Source organism: Cyrtonyx montezumae, unplaced genomic scaffold (genome assembly GCF_038088225.1).
Source record: "Cyrtonyx montezumae isolate F1298 unplaced genomic scaffold, pur_monq_1.0 scaffold_0, whole genome shotgun sequence".
Classification (NCBI taxonomy): domain Eukaryota; kingdom Metazoa; phylum Chordata; class Aves; order Galliformes; family Odontophoridae; genus Cyrtonyx; species Cyrtonyx montezumae.
Genome location: NW_027071824.1, coordinates 13816700 through 13838729, shown reverse-complemented (window position 1 = coordinate 13838729; position 22030 = coordinate 13816700). Strand labels below are relative to the sequence as shown.

Sequence of the window (22030 nt, the reverse complement as noted above, 5' to 3'; positions counted from 1 at the left end):
GATATTTTAGGTTCATTTCTCCTTTCCTGCTTCATGTCAGAGTTGTGCCTCTTTGTTTTGTATGCTGTGTACCTTGTGGCATGTGAAGATGCACACAGAAGCTCATTTTTGGGATATTCTTGATTAAGCATTCCCTGTTCACAGAAAATGAATGTTATATGTTGTGTTCAGCACCTTTTATTCTTTGCTCAGTGGGAATTTGATGAGAAAGCTGAGCCAAAAGTGTGGAGTTTTGAAAGAGTGGATTTGAAAAGAGTTGAAAAATTAACCCGAATTGTTTTCCCATATATTTCTAGCAGAGGTGCAATTGTTCTTTAAAATTTCTGCTACATCAGTAAGAGCTTGGTGTTATTTGAGAATAGATCCGCTATGACCTCTCATTCTGCCAATTTCTTTGCTGGAAATAAGCGATCAAACATATTTATTTGTTCATATCAAAGGCTCTAGGAAGCTTCCAGTTTTCATGTGAGCATGTGACATCACCTGAGACTCCTTCATCTTCAGGTTTGTGTCTAATACTGTCATTGTAGAGGCTTTCACTTCCACAGTTATTTAAGAATGGGCATGGAGGGAAGGAAATCAGCTGGTTTGAGGGGCTTTATGTTTGTGTGCTTCCACTGAAGTGACTGAGAGAGGGCTCTGTGACATCTGTAGGGTTTTTGTTTTGTTCATTAAAAAAAGCTGAATTTCTTCAGCTAGTATTGCTGAGGGTGCTGGTATTGCTGAGATCATTAGCCTCTGTTTTTTCTGGTCTCTTCTTGCTTGACATTTCAATGCATCTGAAGCATTTACTGAACACCTAAGTAAAGTTTCTCATTCTCTACCTTATTTAAAGCTACCAGTCCAAAAGATCAGTACAGACTTCTTCCTGTATGCTTTTAATCACTTTTGCCATGTTTTAATATACTAATGAATGTAACTTTCTTTCAAATTTACTTCTCTTTTCTAACCTGATCTTCAACATTTCTGCAGTTCATACTCTGAGGCCAGCTGACATTAAAGTAGTCACTGCAATAGGAAGTTTGCAAACAGTAAGTACACATGTGAGCTGTGCTGAATGTGACCCATTTCCTCTGTTCTGACTCTGTGATGAGGTGATGGTGAACTGAGCTTGTGGTATAATTTGGGGTCCCAGTTAGGGCATGTAGGACTTGAAACTTTCCATGAGCGTTAAAGTTTTCTGCTGAAAAAAGGCTGGAAATAACTTCTGTTCAGTGTTTCAGAATACTATGAGTCTAAAAATAGCTAGCTGACTTCATGCAGGAGAAATCTGATCACTGTGCTCTTACAGAGAACCTTGATATTTGATTAATGTCCTTGGATTTTCTTAACAGGTCAAATTAACGGAAGAAGCATTTAGGAAAAATCATACTGATGAAAAAAGTACAGTTTTGGTGATAATTTCCATTAGGACAAATTATCAAGAAATGCAGTAGACTTTTGATCCTGTTGAAGTGTTTCTGTACTGTAGGCAAAAGCTCTAGATAAATCATAAATATATCATTTTGATGTATAAGTCACTGAGTAAGATTCTCCTGCCTCTTCTGATAGTTAGATTTGAGTAATTTTAACTTGCCTTAGTAGTTGGAAGTAAATATCTGAAATTGATTTGAGGGTTAAATTAAAAACATTTAACTACAATTGCCAGGCTTTGAGGAAGCATAGAAGTACATTTAGAGGACAAAAACTGGGAGCTATTGTAGGGTTACAGCCTCCAGGAAATGGAGAACATTCTCCCTTATCTCAAAACAACTTTGTAATTTGAACTGGTATTCATTAAGATGTCACGCTTTGCCTTGTCTTAAAGCTTTCCATTAAAAAATCAGCTTTCCTGGACTCTCTGCACCTCCTTCTTTAAAAGAAAAGATTTGTCCTAAGTTTGAAGGCTCTTCACTCATATTGGCCGTGTTGCACTTCAGAGAAAATCTTTTTTGCTGATGATTTCATTAATTGTCTGTGGGTGGTGCCATAGAAAAATGTATTAATGGTATTCTGCTAATGATTGTCTACTTTTTTAGAGCAAACACTTCAGTATCTCCTCCTAGACGAACACTTCCCTTGTTGAAAAGGAATAGATTGAGAGAAGTTCAATATGGTTTAGAAGAGCATTTAATTTGATTGAATTTGAGTTAAATTAGTCACATTTTATTTTAAGCCACATGCAATAAATTCTTTAATGAAAGCAATAACTAAGGAAAAAGAAGGCCAACTGGACTATGAGAACACATTGTAATAAGAAAGTGCTGAAAAATGACAGCTCTGGAAAACAACCTAAATCTGTGACAAACTGAAGCACAATGGAGATGAATGTATAGAAAACGTGTATAGGAAAAGAGTACAATAGAGAGCAGTGTGTGTACCTTTGCATAATGACATTGTTATTGCCTGCTCATTCACAGCCCCTGGGATCCAGCATACATCATGAAGATTTACTCCAAAGGTAAAAATAAGTTGTTAGCATTGATTTGTGTCATGATACTAATTTATACAGTATTAGGCACAACACAATTTTCGTTATCTAGAAAGGAGAAAAAAAAACAATTTAAATATAAAAGATTTTGAGGCGTTGGATCTTTCCCTTTCCTTAGTTAACAGAAACTCTTTGTCCAAGATATGTGACCACTTTAGAGTTTCAGTAGCCTTAAGACTCATTACTCTAGATGAATCCTATGTAGTAAATATCCTCCACTAGCCAGAGATCAGAAAGTGGAGATTTATCAAAGCAAAAATAGAACCCAAGGGCTCTGATGCAGCCTGTCCTCTGCCTGAATGATTCCCAGTGTTTGTGGACAAGTTCTACACCACTTTCTTCTTTTTTGCCCTCTTAACAGATACAAATCAGTGAGTAGAATCACATGGTTAAGCCTCAGAGATGCCTCAAAAGTGTTACACAGATTTGCATTCCTAATGAGGATTTGGCCCTGGAAAGGCAGACTTTGAAGGACTACTGTTTTTAAGTAGTTGCATGAACATCTGTGTCTGCTTGCGCATGCACAAATGGAGGTCCTAGCACTGCTTGTGTGTATGCATAAGGACAATTACTGCAACGTGTAAAGTGAAGAGAAGGAATGGTATCCAAGACTGTGTGCTTTCTCAGCAGTAGCTGATGACGTGATTTTAGGGAGAGAAAGGCCCCATTCTTAATTTCAGCAGCTGCCACGAATACATGCTCCGAGCTGTAGCCTAACTAGCAAGTTGTTGAGGCTGTAGTGTAACGTAACTTCTTTGAGAATGGAGTAACTGCTGCTTCCTGTTTTCTCTTACTTTTCTACAGCCCAGGAAGGAGCCTCCCTCAAGTGAGCATGGAAATTTTGGCAGGTGTGTCTGTGGTCACACAAACTTAAGTAAGCTAACTGAACGATGCGCTGGCCAGCAGTCAAGGGCTTTGCTGAGCTGTGGAGTGTGTGCAGCGTAAGCACAACATGGGACTGTAAGGGGAACGTGAGGGAATGTGCATGCAGCACAGGCTGGGTTACCTGTGCTGGCTTTGAACAGGCTGTCTGGATAGCCCCAGTCCCTGCTGGTGTGTCTTCACTGTGCATACTGTCAAGTGCTAGCCAAGTGAGATCTTGTGCAAGTTTGCCTGTCCAGTGCTCTTTCCACTGCCATGTGCTCAGGGGTTTGCAGTGAGGCTGCCCTAGGTGCACCATTTGTGAATTCATCATCCATAAGCTGGTTGTTGTGAAGGGAGCCTTAACTTGCTTGCCCTTCTCAGTAGGTTGATTTCTACAGCTGCTTGTATTTAAATCTGCCCATACTTGTGGCTGATATGAGAGGTGGGATGAGTGTTTCTCACCTGAGTCTGGAGGCAAACTCAAATATCAGAGCTGCAGTTCTTAGGAGCTGCACCAGCAAAAACAGATGCAAAGCAGTTTGGGTGAGCCTCTTGTGCCTGCCAGCAGATCCCCCAGGTCCTACATTTTCTGGTCCAGTTCAGCTTTGTTTATAGTGCAGTTGCAGTGTTACAGTCCCATGTATGCAGAAATAGCCTGACCTCTGTATGTCATTCAGCTCTTATTAGCCATTTTAATCCCTCGGTCCTGCACCAGTCTCCTCTGCCTGGCACAATGGGAGCAGCATCAGACGGTCAATCAATGTAAGTTTGAGGGGTTTTTGGCTGGGCAGTTCATTTATGTCTGGAAAGGTGGAGGGTAGACACATTTGATGCTCGAGAATTTCACTGAACACAGAATATGCCTCAGTGCCAGCTGTACAGGCTCCCCAGTGTTGGGCCCTGCCATGGGTTAGAAGTGCGTCTGCTCTTTTCATCTTTCTAAATGTATGTCTGAAAGTGAGATGTCTGAATGTGAGCTAGCCACCCCAGGTTCTCTGTATCTAATTTTTACACATTTAGGAGAGACAAGATTAATCCTTCCTGATATTTCAAAGGTTGACTTCATGGTAAAAATCTGCCAGAGCTTTATCCTAGCTGATGCCTTGATAGTTTCTCTTTTTTCTGCTTTTCAGAGGCCTCTTGGATCAAGCTGGAGAGATAGTGAAGCTCATGAAAGAGAACCAGGTGCGTTTAAAGCACAGAACAGTTCAGAGAGTTTGGTGTCCAAGCTGGGAAAGGGAGAAATGTGATGGAATACCTTAAACACCACTTAAAACAGAGCATACTGTTTCTTGAGGTTAACAGACTTTGGTTTCTCTGGTGTAAATATTATCAATTCTGTCTTCTTTTAAGGTATGAAGTTTTGTTCTTGAAAGTATATCTTGTGGTTTATGTTTGTCAGAAGAGGCTGACGAGGTTGGCATGGAAGCCAACGCTTTTGTTTTTGTATTGCTTAAGGATGTGAGACCTCTATCTACACTGTGTAACTGTGCCAGTGTTTCTGAGAAGCCAACCCAAAATTATAATTCTTGATATTTATCTCTTTCTCCTGATATCTTAGGATCATATTTTCAAAAAGCTCTAGATATGCTTTGGCTGATGTCAGCAGTTGATGCTGGTGGAAACTTTGTTATCACTCATGGCTGAGTGCTTTGGAAATCCCACCCTGGAGTTTTAAGCATGTATTTTTCTTCTATTCTCAACCCTCAGGCATGTTATTTTGTAAAATGATCTTGACATAACTTGCATATATTACTGCCAAAGTGATTCTGCTATTACCACCTCCCTGAACAGGGAGCCCACAAGACTGTATGTGAATGAATTTAGCACAAGTTTTTTGTGGAACTGAAGGCTTCTATCCAATACTCTTTGTTTCTGGCAAGTGTTGCCTGATGAACTTAGGACAGCTGGGCAGAGCTCTAGCCCTTGGATTTTTGCTCTAGTCTGCATCCCACCAGGATGAACCTGTCTCAGTAGCTCAGGGATGTTAATCTATGAGCAAACTGCATCAGGGTTAGAAAGAAGCTTTTTTTTTTTTTTTTTTAATGCTAGGATTTTGGTTCCTGACCATCTATTTGCTGCCTCCTCTAGAGAGAAGCTGATGAGTCAGATGGAAGGGATCAAAGTAGCTGGGGTTGGGCAGTGGCCTACTTGTTTGGTCTTGCTGATTTAAAACCATGGCAGATCTTGCATGAAAGAAAAGATGGCAAATCAAACTCTTACCATCATATTCCTTTTAATCTTTTTTTTTTCCTTTTTTTTTTTTCTTTCCAGATGATGGACTTCCAGAATGATTGGAAACTGATCACAGTTTTCTTTAGTGTTGAAAACCCATGTTCTTCTTGTGTCTTCACACAACCGGTAATCTTTTCATGGGGTACTTTACCAGTCAAGGTGTGTGATTCAGTCACTTCTGCAAGCTTTACCCTTTGCCGTAGTGAATCAAAGCAGTATCTGGTTCCAGAAAACTGGAATGATGCTATTCAATAACGTAAACTTCTAGTCCACAAAGTCTTTTGTATTTAGAAACATGTGCTTGATTAGGAATCTCAAATCTTAGCTGCCATAGTAGAATAGCTCTCTGATTGGTTTTTATGGTGTTTCTCATTCCATTCACAGAAGAACTGCATATTGGACAACCTGGAGAAACTTCAAGAAATCTTGGACTTTTTATATAAAGAAGTAAGATTTATTCATCACTTTTCAATACCTGAATCCTTTGCTGATTTCTTTTTCTCTCTTACTGAACTTAGGCTTGCACCAATGTTCAAGCAATGCACAACACAAATCTCATTGGCTTAATTCCTCTAGCTCTTTTCACTGCCAGTAAATGTTTTATTTGTGCCTTAGAAATCTGATGCATATGAAGAGAAAGGACAGACAGGTAACTGCTTAGCTTTGTTACTCAGACTGATGTACTACTTAGTCCGTGTTGTTTATTTTTGAAGTGATTTGCATGAAAAATGGGCCACATCAGTCTAGATCTGAAATAAGTTTCTTTTTAACAGTGGTTTTTATGAAAATATGTGTAACTATTGGATGTGGAGCAACTGGTGCAGTGTACAGGCTGGTAAATGCCTAGTGGGTGACTTGTTTATACCATAGAAAACATCCAACGATCTGTATAATATATGTTTTTTCCTGCTACTATGTGTCCATTTTAAGACCTCAGCATTTCTAGCTGGCTAAACTAAAGCTTATCTATTTCTCTAGCATGATTTCTGGGAAGTGTTCTGTCCTGAGTATTAGTCTACTAATGAGCAGTAGGCTAGATAAGGATGTACTGCTACTACAACAAGCTATCTGAATTATTTCAGTGGCTTTTTCCAATAATTTTATATTGTTGGGTTGACAGCCTGATTGGTAGCCTACGTCTGCTCCAGTTTGATTACATCAGGACACAGCCATTCTTCCCAGATTGACTGACAAATATTTTGTCTAGCTGAAGTTCTACTCTTACATCTGCTTCAGATTCCCTCCTCTATAATTTCTGGAGTCTGTATATGTACAGTCATGAAAGTGAAACAACATTATGTAAATGAAAAGCTGCTTTGTCTTTAGGAGAGAGGTGAGGTGGGATGCATGAGCTCTCATGCAGTTACATGGGGTATTTCATCCCCAAGCTTTGTATTGATATATTACCACAAAAAATAGTAGTTCCTAGTTCATCTCAGTCCAGTTTAGTTGGTTGGTGGCCATGTGGTTTATGTAAAAATGCATTTCTAGATTTCAGTCAAGAAACCATAGTCATGAATACTTCACAAATAATGACATTATTCTAGATGTCAGGCACAGGAGTAGAATTTGGAAAGGAATTGGCAAAGACTCACATCATTGATTTTATGAAGACAGAATCTCAGCCCTGAGGTGACAGAAGTTGTAGACATTAGCAAGTAGTAGTAATAGTAAATTATAATCTCCAACAGCAGATATTAATGTGATTAATTTTTTACTTTACCAACGCAGGTTCCTAAAGCATTCGTAAATTTGGTAGATTCCACTGAGATCACAACTTCCTTTCTCATGTGCCGAGATCCTCAAAATGCCAGGTAACAGAGACTCTTTTAAATTCTTAACGTCATCTCCTACTAGTGCTCAGACATAGAGCTACGTCTGTGTTCTGGCTCTATATGAATCAAGGTAACTTCTGAACAGCTTTCTGTCCTTAACATCAAAGCAGATTTTTAGATCTTGACTTTGTTTCTGATGCACTCTCTCTTTAGGCATGGATTTACCAGAAGTAGGTGCTTTAACTTCTCGGTTGGGATACTGCGCATACTGCAGTAGTTGTGAGTCAACCCCAGGAAGCAGAGAAGCAACCGCACAGCCTCTCTCTTGTTTTCCATTTTAGTACTCCATAGAAGTAGTTTCAAACTAAAAGAGGGAGATTTAGACTGAATGTAATGAAAATGTTTTTTACAATAATAGTAGTAAGGCACCGGAACAAGCTGCCCAGAAAGGTGGTGTATACTCTGTTCTTGGAGACATTCATGATCAGACTGGACAGGTCTCTGAGCAACCTGATCTAGCTGCATGTGTCTCTGTTAACTGCAGGTGAGTTGGGCTAGCTGACCTTTAAATGTCCCTTTCAACTCAAACAATTCTCTGATTTTATGGGCTGCTGTGAAGAAAGTTCACTCCATTACAATCATTTTGGTTGCAAGATTATACGGTCCACTCACCTCCTGTTCTTTAGTCAGTGTTACTTCTACCCTGCAACTCTTGAATTGAAAACTCTGGAGCTTCTTTAAGAGCATAAGTTTTTAGGTATCAGTGTTCACAATATTCTCAAAGGAATAACTGGTCTTTAAAACAATTATGAAGCTGTATGAAAACTACTGTTTGGGTTTAGAGCGTGGTGGGATGGAGAACTTCCAACTTGCCAATTCCTCTGTGGTAACAACTTGCATAGATGCTTTCATCCATCTCCCTCTCTCAGTACCTTTAAAGAAAAGTGCGAGTAGCTTATGTCCTAATTTAGCAGGGAGTAGGAGTTTGCATGTGGGCAGTTATGATAGAGTATCTTACAGCTGATGAGATTACACTCTGTTTCACTTGAGTAATTTTTTCCTGTGCTTGTGACATGAGACACCGTATGTACTAATATACTCATTCTGATGTTCTTCAGAAGCTTTGTGCATATACAGCTTGTGAGGCATTCTACCAGTCAAGGAGGGGGTCTGGCAGTTGTGTGCAGCATGCACTTAACAACAAGCATAAGTAGAGCTTGAGCTTTCCTTGTCAAAAGCAATTGTGTGGAGAATTCTGGCAAACTTACTTCTCAATGTGATCTTGAAGATATGTTTATCTGGTTGAACAGTTCTACCAGTCTGTATGTTTTGTGCTTAAGTATAAAACTCCTGTGCTCATCTCAACTTCAGGCCCAGGTCATCTCCCAGGCAAAGACCACAGCATTTAGTTAGCAAGTCTTCATCTTTGGATTATGCTTTCAAAGGAAAAAATAAGAGCTCAGACCAAAAGAGGAAACAAGTATCTAAGAAGAGATAAAAACATAAGAGCATAAAAACAGATTATGAACTCCACTTTTAGGCCTACAAATCTCTTTGTGTATTGTATGAGGTTCTTAAATGGCCCCCCATTTACCTGTCTATTAGGCTGTGATAGAATGCTGGTTCTGAGTTCATGTTTCTTTTATTCATCAGCACTAATACAAATAATTTTAACAGAAGTACTGACACTTTACAGGTTTAACTACAATTTTGTGAAAGGGAGAGGGAGTCTAATCCTGACTGGTGCTTACTGCTTACACCTACAAGTCCCATTTTAGGTTTTTCAGATTCCCGTCTATCCAGGAGTTTTCAGCTGAGTGTATCTATACTGGAACCGAACTAATCTCAAATATATCTAATACTGTTCCTGTCTCCTGCCTTGGAGGGAAACCTGAGTTTTCCTGTGAGCTGCAGAAACATGCAGCATGCAGATCTCATCCTGTAGACCAGAGATTTGACTGAGATTAGCCAGCTACTTAGTAGCACCTGTCCACAGTTTTGCACAGTTAATGTTTTTTAGCACTGAGTTTCTATTCTAGGTGGTGGTCTTGTTGCCAAATACTTAGGTAAAAGTCCTTCTGTTTTGAATGTGTTCAACTTTTGTATGTGATAATAAAGTGTAAAGACTAGTGCAGCAGTTTTAAGCCTGAACATACTGCTGGCCTTGTGAAACCCTGTGCTAATCCAAGTCTGGCATATTTGTCAACTGAATAGGCTTTCTAACAAACTAGCAGTTCAAAGCTCTGGATGTGGAAAAATATATCACTCTGTATTTAAAATAATAGAATATCTCCATGTGACTTTGTCAGGGTATGCTATAATTCAGGCTTCAGGATGTGCTTGTCAGTGTCTTAAATAGATCATGCTTCTGTCTGATTTATTCAAATTTCATAATGTCTGCTTTTCATCTTCTCTGCAGCAATTCAACTGGGAATCAGTGCAATTGCACTCGTGAACGCTCCATGCTAAGTGATAACATCCTGAGGTGGTCCTATCAGGTAAGGCATATTCTATTGCTTGGTGCTTGTATTGCTAGATATGTCTGTCTATTCGTTTTCCAGATTAAATTGAAGTGAGGAGCTTTGGGAGGGATAGTGGTGAGGAAGATTAGAAACTGCTTTTTTTTTTCTTCTTCTTTTTTAATTCACTATATCTGCAGCAATCCTGACTCCATTTCTCACATCAGTAGCAATGAAGATGAGTTCTCTGTATGTCTGAATGAACTTAGTGTTTTTTCCATTTTCTAATGGCTATCTAGCTTTTGGAACCTAGGGTTTGTTATAACCTATTAAGGAAATGATTTCTTGTCCAGTAACTTGGCTGTCAATGCCACAGGACTTAAAAGAGGGACTTTTTTTAGTAAGACAAAGGCAACTGTGCAGGAATTTCATTAAGAGTGATGGGGGGCAAGTTAGTACAACATTTCATTGCCTTACTAAGCTTGCTGTCCTGACAAAGAAAATAATGGTATTTCAGTGTATCTTTCTCATAGCCGCAAGGATTTTCTAACTATTGCATGAAATGACTTCATTCAATTATGGTCTTTGTTCTGAATTACAGAATTTGATTATTATGGTTTATTAGGGATGGAGATGATCCAAGTTCACTTAAAGCCCCGGTGAATTGCACATCTATTACACTCTTTACATAATAATGCTCATCTGATTAAATGGTTGTCCATTTAGGATGCTTGGGAAAAGCTTCTCAAGTCTAAGAGGTATGATCAAAAGGATGATTTCACTGTTGTTCTTCAGCCGTCTCTCCAAGAAACAAATCTTTTGCTTGGTCTGGTGAGTAAATGCATGTTTTTCCATTCTTTCTGAAGTGTGTCTTGTGAGATTGAATGCAGTAATTCAGCTTGCTCTTTCCTATCTAGAAGACAATTCTTTAGGCATGTAGAGCATGCCTTGAGATCTGGAGGAGAGGGGAAGGTATGATTTTGTAGATAATGGATCATTCCATTAAATATCAAAGTCCAGTATAAAGCACCTGGTGGCTATTTGTATAATAGGTTGATGGTGTGTCGCAATCCAGTTCACAGGCACTGTAACAACTCTTGGACCATGTCTTAATTCCATTGCTTCCTTCAGCTCAGTTTCAGAACAAAGTGGAAAAAGTGGGAGAAGGAAATCTGTCTTCCAGGGAGTTTAGACACGCAATGTAGCAAAACTTTCCTTTGCTATTAATTCATCTTATGGCAGACTTGTTTTGCTAATTGCTGGTCTATATACAAATGCCAGACATAACTTTCATGATAGAACTTCCCCATAAATTGCTCTGTTATTGTCTCCAACCTCATCTTATGTCATTGTTGGATTATTTGTTTCCTCCAATTTGTAATATCAAGCCAGCTGACCAGCAGGCCACCATGTGCAATCTTTCAAACTCTTAAATTACTTTCATTTAAGAGTAAATGTGATCTACTAAGACAAATTATTCGTGCTTCTTTATTTATTTTTTTAAAGCCTGCAAGTGTTAGCTTAGGCAAGTATTGTTTATTCAGAGTAATTCATGTGATTGCATCTGCGTATTTCCCTGGTCTCCTATATTGTTACTATTGTGATTGTTTTGCTGTTGCTCTGTTTTGTCATGCTCTCTATGATTTCTCAGGGCAGGGATAGTTTCATTGGAACATCAAAGACACAAGTGGAAACTCTGGAAGAAGATTATACTTTTATGGCTTTGAGCCTATGGAAAAACATGGTGAGCAGTACTACAGCTGTTGTTGCTTACTGGACTTATTACAGACACTTTGGTAGCAGTTCCACACTAGCCAGGCTTTGAGTAGCCTGTAAGACAGGAAGGAGGAACGTAGGAAAGAGACATCCCGTGATATATTTTCAGTGTGAAGAGTCTACTCTCCAGTAATCCTAAATGCCCTGTATTTCTAAGACAAATGTCTTTCTGTTCCATGGCTGCTATGTTCTACCAAGAACTTTTCAGAAATGTTTTGAAAGTAGCCCTTCAGCAGGCCCCAGGGAGTAGAAGAGCTGTGGCAAACCTTTTTGCTAGGCTCAGTGGCAGAGTGGCACAGTGACAACTGAGGCTATTGACAACCCAAGATTAAAATGGTTGTACTTTTCTGTTTTATATCCATCCCACTTTTTACTAATGAGTCTCATAATGTCATGTTTCTTTTTTTTTTTCATTCAGCTACTGTTGCTCATAGTAAAAAGTCGACAGACAGACTTGGGGAGATTCTATTGTTTCCTCTAGAGATGGATGTTCTACCCAGCTAAGAAAATCCAAACAGTGGCACCTTATAACAGGAAAGAATCACGGAATTGCAGGGGTTGGAAGGGACCTCTAGAGGTCATCTAGTTCTACCCCCTGCCAAGGCAGGTTCCCTAGCCCAGGTTGCACAGGTAGGCATCCAGGCGGGTCTTGAACGCCTCTAGAGAAGGAAACTCCACAAACTCTCTGTGCAGCCTGTGTGTCTTATAACACACAGAATAAAGTACACACAAATCTTATTTTAATTAAAAGGAATCTGAAGTGGCCAATAAAGTTGAAGATTAAAAACAAAACAAAACAAAAAAAACTTGAAATAAATCCAAATAAATGGTTATGTTCTTTTTTCATTGTGTGCTATATCTGGCAGTAGTAATACTGCTGTGGTGCTGACCACTTAAAGAAGTAAGATTTGCAGGAAGACACTCTCTCATTCAGCCAGGTGACACAACTAGAAATAATACTTGCTCCAATAAAATATATCTTTTATGTACATCTGCCACTTTAGATAGATAGTATGAAGCTTAAAGTTAAAAGCTGATCAAGCACTGAAGCTTTAACCTTGACCAAATGTGCTGCATAGAGTCATCTATTATGCTGTTATCTGTGACACTCCTTACCATGATGTTAAAGTTCCCATCTTGATTCTTCTATTGCAAAGCAGATGCAATGATAAGATTCATGTTAGTTTCTATGTTGTTGTTTTACCTTAGTCTCATGAAGTAACTAGCTTTACTAATTTAGTGAGCACAGCAGACGCTGGAAGTCAGATTCCTGAATAGAAATTTGTTGTCTCTGTTCTCTACAAAAAATTGAGTTACTTAGACTACCCATGTCTCGGTGTCCTCATCAGTAGTGGCAGTATTTACTTAGATCACGCGGTTACTGAGACTTAAATATGATCAGTACGAACGTAGGAAGAGGTGGTGGATTCTCTGCAGATATTAACCATTATAAATATTAAACCTAGGCAGGAGCAAGTCACATGAGTTATGAACATCCAGTTGTCTGTGAGAAATGGCCCTTTTCGTGTGTTTGGCACAGTATTTGCATTTTCAATTTTTTGAAATGAAATGCTGAATTATTTTTTCCAACTAGTGAAGAAAATGGGTATTCCTGATGAGAGGGACCAGACTGCTGCCTGTTTGCTCACCCATTTTGAGTCCCTCCAGCAGGAATTGTTTGGGGCTAACTGAACCAAGTTTGTCAGAATTTGAGTCCTCTAGGTACAGATCTGTATATCTAGTCTGATCTATTATGTTTTCCAGGGTTTATCAGTTGGAAGATGACCTCTAGATTTGAGTTATGTCCATCTTTTACAAGACTACGACATTATCAGAGGTTATGGGATGAGGTTCAGTAAGGCCAAGTGCCGGGTCCTGCACTTTGGCCACATTAACCCCATGCAATGCTATAGGCTTGGGGCAGAATGGCTTGAAGAATGTAGAGAGGAAAAGGACCTGGGGGTGTTGGTTGATGCTCGGCTTAACATGAGCCGGCAGTGTGCCCAGGTGGCCAAGGAGGCCAACAGCATCCTGGCCTGTATTAGAAATAGTGTAGCCAGCAGGAGCAGAGAGGTGATCATCCCCCTGTACTCAGCTCTGGTGCTATACTGCTGAAACCCATATACTGCTATACTGCTACTCTGCTACACCTATACTGCTTCTTCAAAATCCAGACTCTGCAGAAGAGAAGAGGGCCAGAATTTCTGTTCTGAAGTTTGATAACTATTGCAAGCATACTCAACTCAACACTGATTTCTCTTTTGTGTCTTTTCAAATTCTTACATTCCTACATTACATTCTTACATTCAGCTGGTAACAAAATTCCCTCTGTCCCTTCAGGTATATATTTTTCTTTGCAGCATCTGCCTTTGCGAAGAGCCTTCTTTCCCTCCCCTTTTTCTCTGGGCACGTTTCCCTATTTTTCAACTACTAGCTTTGCTGTATTTCACTGTTTTTCCTCAGTCTGAGGGGTTCTTCTAAAGAGCAGACAGCCTGGATGATCTGGAGGAAGATCGAGATGTGCCAAAGCTATATATTGCTAATGGTTTGTAAGAAGACTGCAGGAACAGCAGTACCCCTTGATAACTTCTTTTCCCTTTGATTTCCCTGCCTCCTCTTTCATTCAGGAGGAATTTCCTTAACACAAGTGGTGATTACCAGAAAGGCACCTCCCTGGGCAGGTTCCTTATCTGCCTGTGATAGTATTCTGCCATTGTGTAAAAGGAGGTGATATGAAAGATGCTTTCAATGTAAAAAGCACCAGTAAGTAACCTTATCGGATAAGGTTCACTCTAGCTGTCCTCTTCAATAGAGTTAATGGTTTATGCTGACAACACACAATGCATATTGGGAACTGATAGGAAATCATGATCATGATTTATTAAGCAGCAAATAGCAGAATGTGGAGGTGCTAAGGAAAATGTGTTCAGAGTGTTTCCCAGTTCTTATGTTGACCATGTTTGTTTTGAGGCTTGATACAAGCCTCTTCCTTGGATTGATTAGTTGCCTCTGGCCAAAGGGCAAAACCTTGAATATCCAGTGGCAATTGGCAGTAGTGCTGGACTTCAGTCTGACTCAGAAACTAAGCTAGCAAGTGTTCTAGACATAGCTGAATATTTTTCCGAAACATTCCTAGTTAGGTAGGTGCAATGCAACTCGAATGGTAATCACGTCAGGGGAATGACATGGAGTAGTTAGGAAAGCTGAGAGAAGCTGTTTGTTTACTTGAACAGTTTTGATGTTTACCACAGAGAGCCTGATTAATTTTGGCAGGTGCCTACAACTTTATCTCTGCAAACATACCTGAGGGCAAAGCTCCTTTCATGTGCATAAAGAACTTAAATAAGAAGCTCTTGTGTTTGGTGTGTAACAGAGAAAAAACAAAAAAACATCCTGCAACTCAGAGAGAAACAAACCAAAACCAGGCAAGAACTTAAATGAGAACAGCACCCACGTGAGGCTATAACTGCTTCTTTTCTGCTCTCAGTGCTTTATATTGACGTAGGAACCTCTGCAGTCCAGAAGCAGACCAGCCCACTAACCTGTCTGTATGCTAGGATTCAGGGTAGGTTCTGGCTGACCACAGTGCAGACTCAGTGCCTGACTTCCCAGATCACCTGTGTAGAAGCTACCTATTTTTCCTGGGAGAAGTGTTTCTGAGCAGTCTGCGATGAATCGCCTGGAGGAATTCATCCTCATTGCCCAACAACATGCAAATGTCTGATACTCATTTGTAATTCATTTGTAGCTGAAAAATACCACTCCTGTATTTATGTCCCATGTTTTGTAGCATAATTCCATGCTGGAAGAATATTTCCTTTTAAGAACGTTGTTCAACAGCTGTTTTTTGTTTGTTTTGTTTAGTCCTACAGAATGGAAAATCACTATGTCACAGCATATCTTCTCTCTGGGTTTTGTTATTTTGTGGACATTCCTTTTATTCTTCTTTAAAAAAAACCAAACAAACACAAAACAAACAAAACCCACAGGCTTAGTTTCTTCAAGTCCTTCTTTCAAAGAATATCTAACTGTTAAGTCTCTGTTTCTGTTTTTGATTTTTTTCCCTCCACGTTATCTTCATTGACAGAACAAGCAAATATAACACAATATTCCTGTCCATCATATATCAGTGACATCAAGCCTGTTACTGTCTTATTTCTGAATGCCTTCAGTCCTGTTCCATAAGATCTTGGCAGCTGCCATTGCTGATGCAAACTGAGCAGAGGTTCACTGAGGAATTTAAAACAGTGACCAACTCCTTTGGATGTGTCTGCCATTTAATTAGCTCCTGGCAACGTGCATGAACAGATGAAGTGAATCTTAATGGTATTTACCTCTTTGTGTTTTCAGTACTGAGCTTTGAGTTACACAACTATTTCTTACTTATCAGTCTTGTTGGAAGGTAAATAAAGGCCTGCAAATATAAATGTTATCAAGCTTCTATGCAGAGGTGGAATGAGCCTTTTGATGCTGTACCAAAATGTGGACGAAAAGTAGTTATGGAAGTAGAATAAATCAGAAGGGATTTAGCTAAGTGAGCTACTGCCACAACAGAATTGATGCATGATTGTTTTTTATATTCCCTGTTTCTGACTGTTGCAAAATTAGTTTGCAGCATAAGGGGCACTAAAGCATAGTGTTTGCAAGATGGAAGTAAGGGGTTGATGCAACAGAAATGTATTGCCCAATAGACAACCTTCAGTTTTCCATTTGTATTAGGGATTTTTTTATTATCTCCTGAAGTAAAGCAGTGTGTTCTCCAGCAAGCTCTCTGTATAATCTGACTGAGAGCTGAATTTTCTCAAGAGTTTCAGTAACATAATTTTTGCTGTGGTAACAACCTTTTTGCTTTCTCATATCTGGCCCAACTGGGAAGTGAAAGTGACTTCTTAACTCCAGCCAAGTATAAGCTATATGTTGTAAGAGGAGAGAACGAATGACAAACACAATTGAAGCTATACTCTTCTACAGCTTGCCCATAGTTGCTGTGGTTGAGCAGATAAATAATGTCTTGATTACAAATAGTCTAATGCTGGTGGTGCGAGCTCAGCACCCTGCAGTAAGCATTCCCAAACCCAGAGTTAATGCATGGATAGTTCTTCTAATGATGACAAAATCACAATCTAATCATAGGCGCTGAAAAAGGGCCTCTCCCAGATTTTGTATGTATGCATGTAGTATGTTGCAAATAAACTAAAATCACTCACAAGCAAAACAAGTTTTTAATATGTACTAACCTGATAGGTAACTTGAGGCACTAGAGACTCCGAGTTACTGCTGCTCTCCCATCCTGCCCCCGCATAACACATGTATAAGTCCTGTGTTGTGTCCCTTTCCAGATGGAACCAATTGGGGAGAAGAAGCCATATGACTTCACAAAACTGCGTCAGGTCCAGTGTCCATCTCAGGTAAAAGCATTTCCTTATTACTGGGAGATTTTACTTACACTGTGCAAAATTTCCATGTTTTCAAATGTTGTCCTTTTCTGAAGTTCTTAGAAACGTATACTTTCCTAAGATTTGGCACTACTAAAAATGCAGCATTCCTAAAGCTCACTGACAGAGTTTTTATTGTATATAGATGAAACTCAGAAAACATGAACTTCTGATAAAGTTTAGTTCAGTCATCTTACTGTGAGATTTTTTATTTAAAAGCCATCTAATCTGAATTATTAATTTGTCAATAATTAATAAAGCATTATCAGTATTAATATCTTTCAGCAATGAAATTGAATCTATGCATTTTATATAATTTGACTTTTCTGTTATTTGATTCTGTCTCTGTCAGATTTAACTCAGTAACTCAGTAATGTATTCAGGGTCTGAATATCTCTGAGGTTCAAAGAACAGGTTCTTGAATGTTTTTACACTTAAGCATTGCTTCAATAATTTAGTAGTGGTAAAATTCTACTGGCATCAAAATGCTTCACTAAACAGCAATTAAAGCATCAAAGAAATTAAATTATCTGTTTTGTTTGATGTTAGGTTTGAGGCGAGAGGTTCTGCTGTGCTTAGGGCATTCCAAGGCTTAATTTTCAGGTCTAACCTGGCTTACTTCACTGGTTCAATGTTCATTCAAAAAATAATGTTGTCCATAATTTCTTCTTATGGAAATTTTGTCCAGGGTAAGTATCACTAGTTTAAGTAGCATCAGCTGATGTTTCACTATTATGTTTCCACTATTGTAGGTTGTTTTGTTTGTTTGTTTTTTCTTAAACAAAATTCTCTTACTTCTGCAGGAAAATCCCTATTTGTTCACACACAGAAACAGTAACTATTCACTTTTCCAAGAAATATCAAATGCTAAAGAAACACCACAGGTAAGGTAGAACTGTTCAAAGTGCACAAACTAAGTGTATTCCAGGGGGTGGGACGGGTGGGTGGAATTGTATTAGAGCCCAATTAAACAATATTATTGAATAAAAAGCTCAAACATTATTTCCGTGCTTGACTAAGCAGTCAAATACTTAATAGCACATTTTCTTCTTGGTGGATTTTGTAGAGTGTAACTCTTGGTAGATGTCTTCAACCAGCTGATAGTAAGTCTAGTGCTTACTGTTAAGAATGTTTTTTAAACATCTATGTAAGTGTTAAGTTCTCTGGGATGAGGAAATAATGAAAATAAGGTGCTTTATTTTTACTGTGAAGGAAACTAGATCAAATCAGCACAACACCACTGCGTGGGTCTGATTTCATCTGGTTAGCTCCATAGTAAAACTGAAGGAACAACAGGTTTTTCTTTTTTTATTGTTGTTTTGTAAGTTGAATATTAGCTGCGTAGAGATAAGTAGCCATGTTTTTTTAGTCATGGCTTTATGATTCTGTGAAGAACTTGATGCTCCCAAATGGCTACAGAGGGAAAGCATATTGCTCAGCTTTGAGCCTCAAAACAGTGTCTGGACTGTATCTGTGCTCAAAATGGACTGTATGTTGTTGGAATAGTAATGCATGTTTCTCCTCTCACTTTAATTTGTCTCCAACTGTTATTAGTTACTAATCGTGTATAGACCTCTGTATGGTGCAAACAGTACTTGCCAGTCTGATTTTAGAAATAGCATTCTTTCTTATCTCCTACACCATAACTGTGTTGTGTGTGAAAAAATCAGGAAAAGGTAATAGTGGGGCAAGACAAAAAATGCCTAACCATGGTGGTGTAGGACTGCAAATTGAGAAGGGGGCTTGTGTGTGGCCTGCTGACAAAGGTACAGCTCAGTGCTAGGATATTCCAGGGATGTTCAAGCACAAAAGGAGTGTAACCTCACTTAGCTCAGAATACAGAAGCACTGAAAATTGCTTAGCTGAATTTAGCTTGGCATAGAGTCTGAAATAAGTGGCCCTACAGGTAGGCAAAGAGTAGTGTTGCACTGATGTAGACATGCAGTTTCTGAGTGGTTTGAATTTCCATCTACCTTCAGAGAATCACTTTCAGTATGGACCAGGGAAAGGCTGAGGTGGGTAGATGCACGCAAAGTATGTGGGGAAGTCTGTTGATGTAATGCTCTGAGATACAGTGGTTAATCACAACAAGTATAATGAGTCTGATGTAAAGAATTGCACTGTCTACTTTTCCAGGAGAGAAGTTATGGAACAAATATTTCCTGTTGCAACCAGGGTCCCTCTGATACAGTTCCAGATTCAGGTACAGTATTATGCAATCTTCTTATGTAGATCCACTTCATTTTGTGGCAGAAGAGGGACAGTAACTGGTTTTAGTTATAAAATGTGCTCTTTTCTGTGGAGCAGTATATTCTATTGACTGTGACTTAAGAATCCTTTGAAACAACATAAATAGTTGTAAAGCAATACACAAGCTTTCTCTGAGGTATAGTGTAAATGTAATGCGATTTCACCTTCCATGTACAAGCAAAGAAGTGAGTGGAAAAGCCATTAGGTTGTCACTGCAATGAGCCATGCAGAATCCTGTCCCAAATGGGTTTCATCTTCTCTCAGAAGCTACAATGAGCCTTGTATTTTTAACCTTGTGCTGGCACTGGAGCTGTGCCTGCCTTTCAGCAGTTTTCACCAGTAAGAACAAATTGGAGACTACAGATATAAAAATGATACCTTACTGGATCCCTTGTCAATACAACTAATGTGAAATTAAGGTATCATCATTTGTTTTGATGACTTGGTATGTGTCATTCTGAGCTGTTGTCATCATAATTATTAAAATACTGTTTTTGCAATGCTTTATATTTATACAGAACAAAAGTTCTGATAACTGTTACAATTTGAAGTTTTCTTTTTCTCCCTCCTGCTGCTTTTATTTTTATTAGTTCATAAACTGAGACCAGGAGATATTAAAGTGATTGCTGCCTTGGGAGATTCAATCACAGTAAGTAAAAATTGCTGGTTAACCACCATTAAAGCAAGTAATGAAAGACCATTTCTGAATTTCAACCTGAGAGAGAGTGCATACAGATATGCCTTATTGAGTCAAATGCAGTTTTCACGTGTTTGTTTCAATACTCCGCCTTGACTGACTGGTAATCAGATAATGAGTCAAATGCGTGTATGGTTCCCATTTTAAAGTCCACAGAAGTGCTGAACAAGGAGTAACTGCAAGATTGGGTTGCATAGCAGCACAAATACCCTGCTAGATTGAGCTTGCAACTTGCTTTTCCTTATTGATTCTATGCAGCAATCAAAGTGTTGTCCTTCAAAGCTGTTAGTAAGCAGAGTAAACAGAAAAGATTATGCAGCTAATGTGGCCATGTACAATAACACTAAAGTCTGGAAAGCCATGTTTATTTAAACTGTCTAAATATTTATGTAAAATTATTATAGATTATCAGGTGTATCAAGTAACTCGTGTAAAGAATCTTCTGGCACTACTTCTGGAGGTACATAAAAGGATTACACATAGATTGGCTGTGATACTCCAATCAGCCATGACTATTTCACTGCTCATATCATAATTCATGTTTCTTATTTCTGTAATAACTACTATATTAAATCTTTGTAACACCCTTTCTTGGGGAAAACGGGAGAAAGAAGATGGGAAATCACTGTACTGTGTTTTAATGTGATGAACGTATTAATGAATCATTCATTCAAGGCCATTGCTATTTTATTTATTACTTATGCAAATTTAGAATTCTATGAACATTTTGAAAACACTCAACCATCTTTCCCTCACTTGATCTAATCAAGAAGTTGAAAGAAGTGGGTAATTTACTGAAGCAGAGTTGAAAGACTTTCAACCCTTGATCGTCTTGAGAAAAAAGATCTGTTATATTTTGACATTCCCTTAAATTATTTTCACTAGAATAAGTTAGAGAACTAGTTATTGTAGCAGTTCTTATTTTCTGAAGGTGATCTCCGTTTCTCCTCTACTTACAGGCAGGTAATGGGGCAGCATCCAATCCCCATGATGTTCTGGATGTCCTGACTCAGTACCGAGGTATTTCTTGGAGGTGAGTACCAAGAATTCCCTCCAGTGGGAGGGAGGGAGGGAATCCATTTCTTAGAGTTATGTATATATATGCACTCATTTTTAGGTAACAAGTGGAGACTTTGTGGAGAGTGATCCTGACTGTGTTTTGTGTAAAAGTGACTGTGGTTTTACTTATGATAAATAAAATATTCAAACTAGTGACTACCTGAAGTGCAATGTAGTGTGCCTGGTCTAAGCCTGTATATGCAAATGAAATGGAGTTGTCATCAAGATGGCTCCTTTCTTCTTTTGCTTTTGTAGTTGTTGCAAATCCTGGATTCCAGTTCAAATACACCATTCTGCATTTCTATTCCTGCTATTTCAGTTGCTTGTCTGAACTTCCCCTCTGCAGCCTATGTCATTCATTTTTCTCATTTAGAACTAATGATCTTCAAAAAGGCAGAATGGAGTCCTTTTTCTTGCTGCTATTTCATCCAGAGTCAGTATTTCCTCAGCTCTTTTCTGGTACTACTTATGTTATGCAAAGCACATGTCAGTTATTAGTACAGACTTGTAACTATCCAACATTTTAATAGACAGGTCAAAAAGTAATTCTGAAGAAAGGTCATTGTGTTCACTTAGTACTTTGCAAGTGTTTGACTGAACATCAAACCTGCCATGATGATTTTCTGCTCATCAAATTATTACCCACCTGAGAAGATGCAGCTTTATAGAGGTTTAAACAAGTACTAGAGCACTTCAAAATATTCTATACTAAATTAAAGGGACACTAGAGAGTTGCAAGTCCATATTTTAATATTTTGATCTTTAATAATATACAGCTGATTTTCTGGAAAAGAAAAAAGAAAAAAGTATGGTAGCATTCCCTAGCACACAGGTGGTGAATGTTACCAGTCTAGTAGCAGTCTTTGAGGTGAATAAGATTGGGACGAAGGGCTGGGGAGCAGAAAAGATGTTGAGTCTACTTATCATTCTGAAATATCTACTTTTAGAATCTGTTATAGGTAGAAAAGAATTATTAACTACAAATTGAAGTAATAAATATTTTAATAGAG

The 22030-nt window shown here is 38.7% G+C and overlaps 1 protein-coding gene across 1 annotated transcript in view; it reads left to right on the top strand.

The window, feature by feature from the left end:
- The window catches only part of PLB1 (phospholipase B1), a 77888-nt gene that overhangs the window by 4478 nt on the left and 51380 nt on the right, over positions 1–22030 (top strand). Inside the window, exons 3-19 of the mRNA XM_065736241.1 lie at positions 441–504; positions 973–1031; positions 2400–2440; positions 3275–3318; positions 4012–4096; positions 4468–4519; positions 5609–5695; positions 5954–6016; positions 7301–7383; positions 9764–9842; positions 10530–10634; positions 11455–11547; positions 16919–16987; positions 17818–17898; positions 19151–19217; positions 19855–19913; positions 20921–20994. Coding sequence (XP_065592313.1) covers positions 441–504; positions 973–1031; positions 2400–2440; positions 3275–3318; positions 4012–4096; positions 4468–4519; positions 5609–5695; positions 5954–6016; positions 7301–7383; positions 9764–9842; positions 10530–10634; positions 11455–11547; positions 16919–16987; positions 17818–17898; positions 19151–19217; positions 19855–19913; positions 20921–20994 — 1205 coding nt within the window. The remainder of the gene's footprint in view (positions 1–440; positions 505–972; positions 1032–2399; positions 2441–3274; positions 3319–4011; positions 4097–4467; positions 4520–5608; positions 5696–5953; positions 6017–7300; positions 7384–9763; positions 9843–10529; positions 10635–11454; positions 11548–16918; positions 16988–17817; positions 17899–19150; positions 19218–19854; positions 19914–20920; positions 20995–22030) is intronic.